The following is a 14,147-nucleotide window of genomic DNA, read 5'->3' on the forward strand; positions in this document are numbered from 1 at the left end:
AACATGATTCAAAATTCAAGTCCTTTTGAAGCTTATTCCTTTTATTGGTGTATTTATTACTACAAAGTGGGAAAGTGTTTTGAGAATGGAGCCCCAGAGAGATTTACCTAGTTGACTAGAAATGAGTAAAAGGCATTCCAGGCAAAGGGACAGAGACAGAGATGGGAAATGGCGCATTGTTCACAAGAAACCCCAAATGGTTAGGTTGCATAGGACTTCGCTGGATTGGTTGAAGAAGAGAGACTGGTCAGATAGGCTGAACCAGACTTGGCTATAGCATTAATATTTTATTGTTACTGATGGTGAGCCCTGAAAAGACTTTTAAGGGGAAGAGAGACATCTTGGTACGTTGTACATTAAGGAAGAAAACACCTGTGGCAATGTGGGGCCCGCCTGAGACAAAACTCCGGAGGCCAGTGTACGTAACTGACGTCAGAGGTTAACAGACATGAGGCAGTAGAGGCATCTGCGGAAGGGGAGACCCAGGAGACACGAGTGGGAATGGCGGGATGTTGTGCTGGCCAAATGAACACAGCAGACGGTGTGTTGGAGAGGCTAAGATGACTCCGGTTCTGGTTTAGGTTACCAGGTACATTTTGGAAATGTGAAGCCCTTTAGCAGGAAATACTGTAGGGAGAGCAGGTCTGGGAGTGGACGGTAAAACGAGGGTTTGGGACAAATAGCCTGAAAATATGATGGGAACATTCGAGAGGCCTGAGGATGCAGCTGGAATAAGGTCTAGAGCTCAGACCTAGAGAAAGAATGTTGGCTGGAGTCATCCTATTCGTGTTCTCTCAAACCATGGGATTAGAGGAGGTAGACTAGGCAGCACCAGAAAAGGGCCAGGTACAGAAGTTTAGCCTAGGAATGCCTAGGGAAGAACTAAGAAAAAGAATCAGAGTGGGAGGGCAAGTCATAGGAGTAATTTTAGTAAAAAAAAGAAATGTTTTATAGCAGCAAAAACGCAGCAGAGTGATATGGGAAGACAAGAGACGGAGACGTTAGCTTGGGTCAGAAGTGGCATTAGGGGTCGCAGGGAGAATGGCGGTGGGGCGGAGGCAGGGCGGGTGCAGACAAGTGCAAAACAAGAAGCGGAAGTGAGGGGGTTATGCCTCCTTCAGAAACCATGGCCTGTTGGTGAAGACCCCACAGAGACTAGCAGTAATGAGAGGGAGGAAGAAGCTCACGGGAAAGGTAAGGGGTTTCTTTGTTTTTCGGTCCATTTGAGGTTTTGTTTTGTCTTCTAAACAGAAAGATTTAGGATAATTTTAGATTCAGGAGAAGGAGTGTAGGAAGAGAAGGACTTCAACATACAAGAAACGAGAGGACTGCTCGTTCGAGGTCTGAAACATGAGGGAGACTGGGTTCCCAATTTTCTTCATCTCTTTGTAAGGACGTCCTGTGGTACATAAATCATGTATTTCAGAAATAAATGAATACATAAAACAGTATTAATTCATGATATTTATTACTGGGGTTGTTTACAGAAAAGCCTTTTTCCCACTGTTAATTTAGGCCTAAGAAGAAGGGGTCTGTGTCTCATGTGACCTCCTATTAGAACTTTTATTTTAAAAAATCATAAAACTGTCTATATCTGGGAAGATATTAATATCAATTTTTTTAAAAAGTGGGGAGGGTTGGAGATAGGAGTTTTGCTTTATCCCTTAGTAACTACGACCAAACAAGGTATAGAACTTGGCAGGGTTCTTGCCACAGACGCATCTGGCTCCCGGCTGCAGCTCACAGAGCGGTGTGAAGGGGATGCAAAGGCTTTTAGCTCCCATGGATGGAGCCCCAGGTTCAAGATCTTGATCTCTGAAATTAAAAACAAATTAAGAATTCCACTCATTTATGCTCTAAATTCCCATTCTTTTTCACTGCAATACTCACAAGTTCTGTTAACTACATTTACCTAGCAGTGGTCTTTTTGATCCAGTCTTCACAGTCAATTTCCCCACAGAATGGAATCTGAGCAATCTAATAGAAAAGAAAAAATATTCTGGGTTTAGAATTCCATTCCGTAAAAGGAATACCTGAGTTGAAGCAAAAAGGACACATCTCCCATGGTACCTGTTTCAGGCCACGGTACCTTTCCAAACCTGCAAGAAACTCTGCTCAGAGGCGTAAGGGATGGGAAAATGTTTTTGTCCCTCTATCCAAAACCCATACACTGTAAAGCAACACGACAAAACATCTTTGCCATACACGTCAATGTCCAAATAAACTGGCTACAACACAGTGCCCAAAGAGAGGAAAGAAAGGATCGGTAGACCTGAGTCCAGCCTCTCACTGTACCGCTCTCATTTCAGATCCGGACACTACCTGCTCTGCCTAGGTGACCAGTTACAAGTACGACAGAGGAGAGATGACGAATAATAAACTGATTTTTAAACTGCCGTTAACGGTAACAATGAACAATCAGGTAAACCTCGCTTTATGCCATAATGCGATAGGCAAGTGAATCACTTTTAAAGTCCAAGGGTACTCAAAGTCAAAAATAATTTGTATCAGAAAAAAATAACTTCTCAAATTTTCTTTTATAGATCATACAGAATACTGGGCAGAATCAAGAGAGCTGGGATTTTACCCTAATTTTGAAATTCATTGCATATTTGAAACTCTCTAGCTCTGAATCTTCTTTTGTAAAATGCGTGTTGGACTAGACAAGAATTAAGAGTTCTCTCAGCTGTAAACCCTAAACTTTTCATAGCATGTCTACTTCAAAGTGAGGTTTGTATGCAAGAACAATTATGTAACAATCCTACAGAAAGTTCCTGGAGATCAAGATTAGCAGTGGGGAGGGGCGCCTGGGTGGCGCAGTCGGTTAAGCGTCCGACTTCAGCCAGGTCACGATCTCGCGGTCCGTGAGTTTGAGCCCCGCGTCGGGCTCTGGGCTGATGGCTCAGAGCCTGGAGCCTGTTTCCGGTTCTGTGTCTCCCTCTCTCTCTGCCCCTCCCCCATTCATGCTCTGTCTCTCTCTGTCCCAAAAATAAAATAAACGTTGAAAAAAAAAAAGATTAGCAGTGGGGAGATCAAAGATGGGGACAATCCCCAGACATTAGTTTAAAAACAGAAAGTTATCCAGCTCCCTCATCAATTTTTTTTTAATGTTTATTTTTGAGACAGAGACAGAGAGAGAGAGAGGGAGTGTGTGTGTGTGAGACCAGGGGAGGGGCAGAGAGAGAGTGGGGGACAGAGGATCTGAAGAGGGCTCTGCAATAACAGCAATGAGCCCAAGCTCAACGCAGGGCTTGAACTCCCAAACCGCGAGATTATGACCTGAGCCGAAGTCGGACGTTCAACCAACTGAGCCACCGAGGTGCACCCCCTCATCAATTTCTGATCAACTACTTTGAGCCACACATTCCATACTCAAATCATGACCCTCTTGCAAACCCCTTATAAGGCACTGGGAATTTAGTTAAACATACTTTAAAAGGTTTCTCTAAGAAGTAAAGTGAAAGTTACAGTAGGAAATTATAAAAAGAACAAGTAATTCATCAGGTGAACATTCTGCAGGATAACGAATAGTTAGTTATCTGTCTCTTATTCAACAAAATGTGTTAGCCTAATTCCCAAAATTGATCAACTGTTATTTTGATAATCTGCCTTAAGACAATAAAGAAGTGATAACTTGCTAGGAAAATCCAGGCAGGGTAGTGGGGGGTGGGAGGGAATGAGTGGGTGAAGAGAAGGTGTAAGGAATGGTATTAGTAAGAATTTGAAACATTTTAATAAAAATTGTTTATGCGATGTAAGTGGAAGCAAAATAAACTTAGATATATAAGGGCTGAAATAACCCAAAGTTACCCCCCTGTATTGAAATTTGGTAAATCATTAGCATTTGTACAAACAGAAAGCATGAAAAGAATGTACATTCATAAAAGTATTGTTTAAAATTCATTACAAAAAACAGAATGGGAGGAAAACTTGGAACCACTGTCACTGTGCAATGATAAAAATATTAAGACTTAATTACAAAGAGGGTCTTTGGATTATAAATTTAAATTTGGTCTCTTAGAAAATTTTGCTTTTATTTTTAACCCACAACACAACTATATTTTCATTACTTTAACAAGTTCTACAGTAAGTGGTCTTATTTTCTTTTTCCCTAAGAAAAAATTACTGAGCCTTGAGAAGGGATTTCTAAAATAATTTTTAAAATTTAAAAATGCCATAGTATGGAAAAATTCAACTGAAGTTACTTAAACTCATAAATGATAATTTTGTAAAAATGCATGTTTTAATTCTTTGTAGCTTCAAAGTAAAGTGTAGGTGATAAGACGTGAAATTTCTATTTATGCATATAATTCATTAATATGAAAGAAAAATATATATTTTTAGCCTATTTATTCAACCACAGAAAAGTTTTTAACTTTTATTTTTTATTATTTCTATATGCTTTAAAAAGATACAATTTTCCACAATGTATACTATCTTGAATTCTGAAGCAGAAAATGTTAATGACGAGAAATAGCAATACTCAAAAATCATAGTGATCAACAGATGAGTAACATACATCAAGACTAAAAAAACTATATATAAATAACATTTGTTTTTCATTTAATTATACTTTTGAAAAAATTTACTGAAGTTCTATAAATCAGATCTAATTTTTTTTTCATTTATACCAACAAAGAGTAGAAAATCAAACTTTCACCTACATGCAAGTTCCAAAGATCCCTTTCTCCTTCTCCCCACCTAGTAAATACAGTTTTATTTACAAGAGCCTCAAAGGTTGCTTGACGGTCAGTCAACACACAGAAGGTGACCAACATGAGGGGAGGTGGGGGATAGAACTGGCTACTGACACAAGAAACAAAATCTAATCTCTACGTGCTCTTTGGACATACAACTAACATCCCACTTTGTGCTTTAGAATAGATGTTGAAATCTCTAATCTGATATTAGAATAAAAGATATGACTCTACTGATATCTGCTGAGATTCCTTTCTTTGAAAGCAATGGATTAACTGATAGTTACTCTATTGATTTATTAACTCTTACATAATGTCTTTACCAGACTGGACTGCAAAAGTGACTACTATATTTCCATAATAAATGAAACATTATTTTATTTTATTTATTTTTTTTTTAATTTTTTTTAACGTTTATTTATTTTTGAGACAGAGAGAGACAGAGCACGAACAGGGGAGGGTCAGAGAGAGAGGGAGACACAGAATCTGAAACAGGCTCCAGGCTCTGAGCTGTCAGCACAGAGCCCGACGCGGGGCTCGAACTCACAGACTGTGAGATCATAACCTGAACTGAAGTCGGAAACTTAACCGACTGAGCCACCCAGGTGCCCCTATTTTATTTTTTTTTTTAAGTTTATTTTAAGAGAAACAGAGAGAGAGAGAAAGCAAGCAGGAGAGGGACAGAGAGAATCCCAAGCAGGTCCTGTACTCTCAGAGCAGAGCCCGATGCTGGGCTCGATCTCACAAACTGTAAGATCATGACCTGAGCTGAAACCAAGAGTCAGATGCTTAACCAACTGAGCCACCCACCCATGCACCCCAATAAAGGAAATTTTAAAAATTCAGTAATTAATGGAATAAAAATAAAATCATAAATAAATTACAGTGAAAGAAAAAATAAACATTGAATCTTTAGCCTTCTATTGGAAGTATGTAGTCTGAGGGGCTCCTGGGTGGCTCATTGGTTAAGCGTCCGACTTCGGCTCAGGTCATGATCTCACAGCTTATGAGTTCGAGCCCCGTGTCGGGCTCTGTGCTGGCAGCTCAGAGCCTAGAGCCTGCTTTGGATTCTGTGTTTCCCTCTCTCTGCCCCTTCCCCAGCTCTCTCTCTCTCAAAAATAAACAAACATTAAAAAAAAAATTTTTTTTAATTAAAAAAAAGAAGTACGTAATCTGAATCAAGTGACAACTTCCAGAAACCAGAAAGGTGGAAGATCACAAAGGCAATAAACCAAGAATAATAGAAACCTACTGAAGAATCATGGATCTGAAGGGGATTTTAAGATTATCTATCTTGTACTCATTTACAGATTAGTAAACTGAGAGCCAGAGAGATTAACACATTGTCCCAGTTCATGCAATAAAAGACATATTAAGAGGTTATGACCTGGGGCGCCTGGGTGACTCAGTCGGTTAAGTGTCCCACTAGATTTTGGCTCAGGGCATGACTTCACCGTTTGTGAGTTGGAGCCCTGCATCAGGGTCTGCGCTGACAGCGCAAAGACTGCTTGGGTTTCTCTCTCACCCTGTCTCTCTGTCCCTCCCCTGCTCTTGCTCTCTCTAAAAATAAATAAACTTAAAAAAAATAATACATAAGAACAAAAATATACAGAAGTGCATTAAACTTAGTCAAAATGACATCTAAATTTTAGGACCAAGTTTGCCTCTGTAGAGCTCGGGGTAATTCATTTAGACTCTGGCCCATGGTTTTCTCATTTATAACCTGAGAACACAGGATTGGTTGTAAAATCAAGCATGAATACCAGAATATTAAAGTTCACAAGTGATTCATTGCAATAATTAATAATTGTGCAAATCAGGACACCTCTTTTCTTTGAAAATTAGAGAAGTTTCAGCTAGGAACATCTGCATACTCACAACACATAAAACTGATAAAATTCGAAAGAACCACTATGTACCCACCTGATTAGAAAGACCTAGGTTTTTTAAAGGAGCGTGAAGTACCCATTCATTTTGAAAAACAGGCTTAGACATGAGCAATATTTTCCCCCTTATTATTCAGAAAAGCTCAATCAATTAAGATCAGGGAATTGAAAATTTTGACATGGATTTTTAACCTTATTTTAGGAATATGCACATTATATTTCAATATTACATTATGTTAACGCTTACTTCAGGAACTTAATTCAAGATGAAAAACACCTTCAGTAATTAAAACATTAAGGGTCATACAGAATGAATGCTGTTTAGCCAGTATTTAAAGTGAGAGAAAAAGTTTTTACATAATCAGTTCACAGTGTTATCCAGAAATGATAAAATGCTGTAATGCTTTAGGAAAGCCAATGGAAAACAGGATAAAATGTGGAGTAATATATAATCCTGTTGCGTGACTGGCCTTATAAAAGGGATTAACATCATTCAGTGAGTCTTAAAATACCATTACTGAAATATTTTATATTCAAAACTTTCCAGAAGTCTCTTACCTTCCCAGAATCTAGCATCTTCTGAAAGTCTTCCATTGTATTAGCCACGACCATATGAGTCTTAAGATCTTCAGAAGCCCTATCAAAACATAATTGAAAAAGAATATATTTTTTCTTACAAATATGACAAAGTTTTCTTTAAAAAATAAGCATAATCTAACAAAAGAGCAATTACCTGGAAGTGAGAACTTACCAATTTGAATCTCAACTTTGTCAATAACAGCAACACGCAGTAAGTCTCAGCCAACTCATCATTGTATTACTATTAACAGTAAATGAAAGGGGAATTTCCCAAGCATACAACAGGTAATACTTTTTTTTTTTTTTTTAAGTTTGATTTATTTAAGTCACTTCAACATGGGGCTTGAACTCAGGACCCTGAGATCAAGTCACAGGCTCTCCCACTGAGCCAGCCAGGTGCTCTAATTACTTTTGTTACTGCCATTAAATCTCTACTCACCAACATTCTATTCCTGTCTATACTACTACCATCTATGAGAGTCTGTATCATTTTTTAAACCTCTTTGGTCTTAGTTTTCCCTTCCACAAAACTGGAAAAATACTCAAGTAATCTAACTACCATATAGGATTATTATAAGAATCGAACACAAAGGCATGAGCATGTTTTAAAAAAGGAAAAACAATAAACACACAATATTCGAGCGGTTATCGTACACTACGTAACTCCCTTATAAGTACTTCTAAACTACATTTAGAAATGGAAGTAAGTATTTATTCTCTTCCACATTCAAAGCCACACAATACATGAGGACCACTCATGGGTGGTGACAAAGAAAGAGAAAGCATACACTTCTTTTCTGACTATCAGGTCTAAGACCATGTGAATTTTGTGCCAGTACCTGCTAGCTCTCCACCAAATCCCCTCCTGTGGGCTTCTTCATATTGAGATAAGCTTATGTGAATAAGTTATAGCCAATGAGATCGAGAAAAACGAATACACGCTTCCCAGGCTTAAGACTTAGGTGGGGAAAAAATGCACCTTTATGCAACCTACATTGTTAACAAATTTACTGAATAAAAATGCCAATGAAAAAACTGCTTTTTAGCCACTAAAGCAGTTTTCCAACCAGGCGTGTGCATCTGAAATCACACAGAGAACACTTTAATACTACAGATAACCAGAATCTATCTTAAAACCCGTGAGGCTCAGGCATCTTTCTGTTCCCAAAGTTCCCAGGTGACTCTGAAGAGAATCCCTAGAAAAGAACCACTGTCCTAAATGCATGACTGACTTATTTACTTTTTAATGTTTTATTTATTTTTGAGTGAGAGAGTGCGTGCGCTCAAGTGGACGGGCAGAGAGAGAGACTGGGACAGAGGATCTGAGGCGGGCTCTGCACCGACATCAGGGAGTCCTATGCGGGGCTCGAACTCACAAACCGTGAGATTATAACCCAAGTCAAAGTCAGACACTTAACCAACTGAGCCCCCCAGGCACCCCCAAATGCACAGCAGCATTAAATGGCAGCAACAGAGACAGGCAGCTTTCTGATCCTTCACCTCTGACAGTATTACCTGTTCTGAGTTCAGATGGACTTCAAATGCACTATTCATTAGCTGGTTAAGTAAATCCTTGAAGTCAAGAGACCCATTATCATTCCCATTTTAGGGCAAGCAAGCCCAGAGAAATGAAACCACTTGCCCAAAAACGTAAGCAAGCACCAATGCCACAGCTAAAATTAGTTCTTTCCTTAAATGCATGATTTATGGGAGCCTAATGAGCCCGGCACAAGGCATCAGAAGACATATGAATAAACAAGATGCAGGCACTACCTTCCCCCAAACTGAACCTCCATCCCCAGGGGCAGTGGGCCTTTCTCTCTGCCTCGGGTGGGTCGGAGAGAAAATAAGGCGCCACACACACACACCAATCTTCTAGTGCCTCTGACTTGAAACCCCTGATTCTAGAAGACCCCTCTCCACAGGTCAGGGCAGCCCTGAAGCTCCCTCTCATCCCGGACCTACAATCTCAATCGAAAGGTTCTCAGCCTTGGCTACAGGTCATCATCACGTGGGGAGGAGCTTTTAATATTACAGCTGCCAGGCTCACTCTAGACCTACTAAATTAATATTTCTAGGGAGGGTTCTAGGCACTGGTATTTTTTAAAGCTCCTGGCTGCTGCTAATGTCTACCCACACAGGTGACAATCAGTGCCTTAATCCCCCAAATTCATGTCATAAAAGCCTGCATCTGAAGTTAACCCCAATTAGTCCATGGGACAGAGAGTCCACTGCTGCAAACCTATTAAGCAGAAAGCTCTTGGAAAAATCGTCATGCTACCAGTCAAAAACACAAAGAGAAACGTAAATGAAGAACCATAGGAGCTCAGAGGGAAAGATGGCTTCCAGTTGGGGTGCTCAAAAAATCCCTCAGTAAGTTCTCAAAAGCTGAACAGGATTTCAAGATCAGAGACAAAAGCAATTCTAAGGACTAACTTTGTAAAAAGGTTCACATGGATGTCTTCCAAAACAGCTTGAAGTTTAGTCTCAGCCTCATTATCAGCAAATGTCAGCTTTTCACCAGTATCTCGTCTGACAGCTACAAACTGACGGCTCTTCATATCACGTGGCCCAACTTCAAGTCTGATCGGAACTCCCTAGAAAAAAAAAAAGACAGTTAAAATGATACATGCATGTCTCCACTCGAAGATAAAGAATTATTTCATGGCTTTATCTACCATAAATCATAAAAACCCCCAAATCAAAGGCATTAACAAATAAAGGCAGCAGGCAATATTCCTAAGATACTAAGGTGATCTCCAATAAGAACGTATGAACCTAAGAAAAGAGGTAGTGCCCAAGTGGTTTTGAGCTAATAAAGTGTTTAATGGAGAAACAGGAGGGTAGTGCTGTCTAGATCAGTATTCTTGACTCTTCTCAAATGACAGCACGCACAGAAAGTTACATTTGTGTGGCACGAGCTGGTAAACAGAGAAGGCTTCTTGAACCTAAGGCCACCAAACCACTGATTAGCATAACTTGGCACATCTGGGACTCTTACGGGGCACAATGGTATACTCTGGTTGGTCTCAGGTCTGGACACTCTACTGTGCAGCAGAATCTCTGAAGGCTTGTTAAAGCAAAGACTGCAAATTCTCTGCCCCCCAGAATTTCTTATTACACTAGGCCCAGGAATGGGGCCTAAAGATTCATATTTCTCACAAGTTCTCAAGTGATGCTGGCACTGCTCGTCCTGGGGCTACACTCTGGGAACTACTCCCCTATTCAATACCTTTGGATTTTACAAAGACGCTTAAGGACTAAATGCAACTTTAAGCCTGTGAATGTTCAACCCTCATGAATGCTCCAGGAGGGGATTAAGGCTCAGGGAAACCTTATTTTTAGGGTCGAGTACCTTACCTGATAAACAGTAGGGTTTTTTTTCAAACTTTTTTTTTTTTTTTTTGAGTAAATGAGCCTGTAAAACTAATTTGGGGTTTTCAAATTTAAGTTAGGCAACCTCTACATACACGGTTTTGCTGATAGTAGTCCTCCAAATCAAAGCCACAGGAAAATTTTACACGTTATTCTAGAAAAAATGATTTACCTTTAGAGAAGACTTGTTTTATAAAATAATGAACACCATCAAATTGTTGTATACTAAGTATGACATTATTTCATTGTTTTCCTTTCTTTACCCAATGTACATGCATGTGTAACAGTGTTGAGTGTAATGAGATTTACAAGAGGGATAAAAAACAGATCCTGTCCTCCAGGAGCTTCCCATTTGCCAGGCAAATAAGGCACGCATACAAACAGTAAGTACAGAAAATCAGAAGTGGGAGACCACCCTCAGCTGGAAGAGAGAAGAACGTTACTACAGAAGGCAAAAATTAATGAGGGATTTCATCAAAACTGAGGAACATTCTATGAAATAACTGACCTATATTTACAAAAATGCCCATTTCATGAATGGCAAAGAAAGGCTGATGAACTACTCCTGATGAAAGGAAACTAAAATGACACTGACAACTAACAGCAATAGATGGATCCTATACTGGACAAGGAGAGCCGTGGCAGCCCAGGGCAGGGCGTCAGAGCCTGAGTGGGGTGAGAGGGCCTGAGAAGAGCCTGGCATGGAGTGACACCACCCTTGTGGGATGGGAAGGGCATTCACGTGGGGAGTGGGTGGCAAAGGCAGAGAGAGACTGGTTGCATACAGAGGGGCTGATCAAATAAATCAAGGTATTAAGGATAACTGGAGCTAGGTGTTTCACTGTCAGAGAAGGGAGTGAAAACCTGGGATGGGAGAAAACTAGAATGAGTCCTGTTTTTTTACTGGAATTGAAAGTATTACTGTGAACTCTCAGTTATCAAATTACATAGATATAGAAACACAGACGTAAATTTGTGTGTGTGCGTGCGTGTGTGCGTGCACATCCCCAGTCTGCAGCCCCGTCTACTGAGAAGGTTTGGAAAGAGGGACAGCTCAAAAGTGATGAGTGCATCCAGCATGAAATACCATCTCTGCTCAGAGAACCAGGGCTTCTGTGAGATACGACTAATTCTAGTACCAGACAGCAAGGAAATGCTCAAAAGTCAGCTTTAAGGGATTTTATGAGTCGTATCAAAGATACTTTGAGCCTCAAAATACTGATTGTAATAGATTATAATCCACTGAATGACATGAGAAACTATGGCTCCACAAAAATATTTTTTTTAAAACAAAAATATGTATTATTTAATTGATTAAAAGGTGAATGTGGAAAGTGCTGTGTCAAGATGGTGATAATCAAAGAAAAGCCTAAGGAATTATTCCAGAGTAAAAAAGACTAACAAGATGTGGTAACTACATGTAGCTCAGTTTTGAACCAGATCCTTCTGCTATGAAAGACACTAGGGGACAACTGAGAAAATTCAATGGGGTTCAAAAACTCACTGGTGATGGATCAATGTTAACTCTCCAATTTTGTGTTCATAGAGTGAAGAGGCATCAGGCTAGAATCTTACTTTCAACTGGTTCAGGAAGGAAAAATTAATTTTTTGTACTATACATGCTTGTCACAAAATTGAGACTGTCTGGGGTGCCTGGGTGGCTTAGTTGGTTAAGCGTCTGACTTCGGCTCAGGGCATGATCTCACGGTTCGTAGGTTTGAGCCCCGCGGCGTCGAGCTCTGTGCTGACAGCTCAGAACCTAGAGCCTGCTTCGAATGCTGTGTCTCCCTCTCTCTCTGGCCCTCCCCTGCCTGTGCTCTGTTGTTCTCTCTCTCTCTCTCTCAAAAATAAATTACAACATTACAAAACACATTAAAAAAATGTATGATTGTTTCATGATAGCAAATTTTACAACCGAGGTGGAAGAAATAGCACAAGCAAAGACACAGAGGTGGAAAAGAGACTGTCTGAGAACAGAGACAAGGATGTATGAAAGGAGGTTAACAAAAAATAACAGCTAGAAAGATAATCTGAGGCCAAACCATAGCAGAGGCATAGATTTTGTTGATAGTTTTTTCTAAGTAACAAGTTACGAATTTACTCATAAAAGGCTGTTTGCTTGTTTTTCTTTTCAATAGCAACACAACATGATCCAACACAGTAAAAGGAAAAGTACTTAATTCACTCATATTATTTTCCCCCTTTCTATTTTCCTACTACAGGAAGAGGTATTAAGGAAGTTGTGGGGGGTCGCAGGGTCTGGTCTCACCACCAAACCGTATCCCCAGTTATTCAACTGAGTCTCACAGTACATATCCCGCACCACCCCCACCGCCTCTCTATATAAAATTAATTACTACCAAATGAGTATGAATCTAGATCTTTCAAAATACTTTCTTTTCTCAGGAATTCTAGGACTAAACGGAGATTAAAATGGCATTAAAAAGTGCCGTCAATACTTTTCACTAACTGGAGAACTCTCTTGGTGTTCCTTAGTTTTCGGAATCATGTTTGGAACACAGGGGCTTTGTTTTCTTTCCCGAGAACTGTAGACAAGGAAGCTGTGGGAGAGCCAACTCCTACTAAGAGGTCCCCTTCACGGTACAGGTTCAGCAGGATATGAAAAAGAAGAGTGACGGGGACAAAGTCAAGTCGGTTCTAAGAGAAGAAGGGAGACGAAAGGGGAACAACACAGAAGGGAGAAGTGAATACGGATGCCTTTTTTCCCCTTTCAATCCAGCCAGCAGCAAAGAGAAAGTTTCTCCTCTAAGTACTCATGGGCTCAGACGAGCTGCCACCAGAATCACACAACAGTTACTTCTAAGTAAGCAAAAAACACTGCAGTTAAAGGCAAGTTATGCAGAGAAAACATTTATCTTTAAAGTCTTCATTAAACGTAGGAGAGTAAGTAAAGGAAAAAGCACTTTACACAGAAGGGAAGCAGAATGAATATAACTACTAATTTTTAGCACAGAAGATTTACCTTAGGGGCCAGTTAAAATAAACTGGGCCATTAATAGCAATCTGGGGAACCCTATGTGTGTTCACACCGAATAATCCCCATACTGCTGAGCTTCCACACTTGGGACCAGCTTGCAGCTGCAGTATCACTACATCTTCTCGCATGTTTCCTGGATTGTAAGTTTATAAATTCTCGACTCCTCACTGCTAAATCTAATATGATTCCCTTGTTAAACAAAGCATATGAAATCAAGTTAAATCCCAGAAGTTTACAAAATGGAATTAACAATACAGATTATTCTACTAATGACAATGTGCAATAAATGAAATTCGTATTAAAACATTAAGCCAGAATTTAGCCTTGAATATACAAAATAAAAACCAACAAATTGGTGTTGAAAAACAATGTGGTGTGAAAAACCAAATACGATAATAATCTCTGATGTTTTACAATGTCAGCTAGGTGATAACCATGCACCATTATTCTGACAGTCTTACTGTTTAAATAGCTTAAATATTTAAATAGTTTATTATTATACGAATTCTTGGTGTAAACATTTTTGTATAACAGTCTTAAGTTTATTGATCATATAGAAGGTCTTTAAGATCATTTTTATTCTAACATAATAAAAATAAGCTTCCACAGAAA

At 39.5% G+C, this 14,147-nt stretch overlaps 1 protein-coding gene across 1 annotated transcript in view; it reads right to left on the minus strand.

The window, feature by feature from the left end:
• Positions 1–1,451: 1,451 nt before the first annotated feature.
• The window catches only part of EPRS1 (glutamyl-prolyl-tRNA synthetase 1), a 72,254-nt gene continuing 59,558 nt past the window's right edge, over positions 1,452–14,147 (minus strand). The window contains exons 29-32 of the mRNA XM_030302346.2: positions 9,599–9,759; positions 7,142–7,220; positions 1,913–1,977; positions 1,452–1,815 (exon numbers count right to left, since the gene is read on the minus strand). Coding sequence (XP_030158206.1) covers positions 1,665–1,815; positions 1,913–1,977; positions 7,142–7,220; positions 9,599–9,759 — 456 coding nt within the window. The 3' untranslated portion in view covers positions 1,452–1,664. The remainder of the gene's footprint in view (positions 1,816–1,912; positions 1,978–7,141; positions 7,221–9,598; positions 9,760–14,147) is intronic.

This window comes from Lynx canadensis, chromosome F1 (assembly GCF_007474595.2).
Source record: "Lynx canadensis isolate LIC74 chromosome F1, mLynCan4.pri.v2, whole genome shotgun sequence".
Classification (NCBI taxonomy): Eukaryota; Metazoa; Chordata; class Mammalia; order Carnivora; family Felidae; genus Lynx; species Lynx canadensis.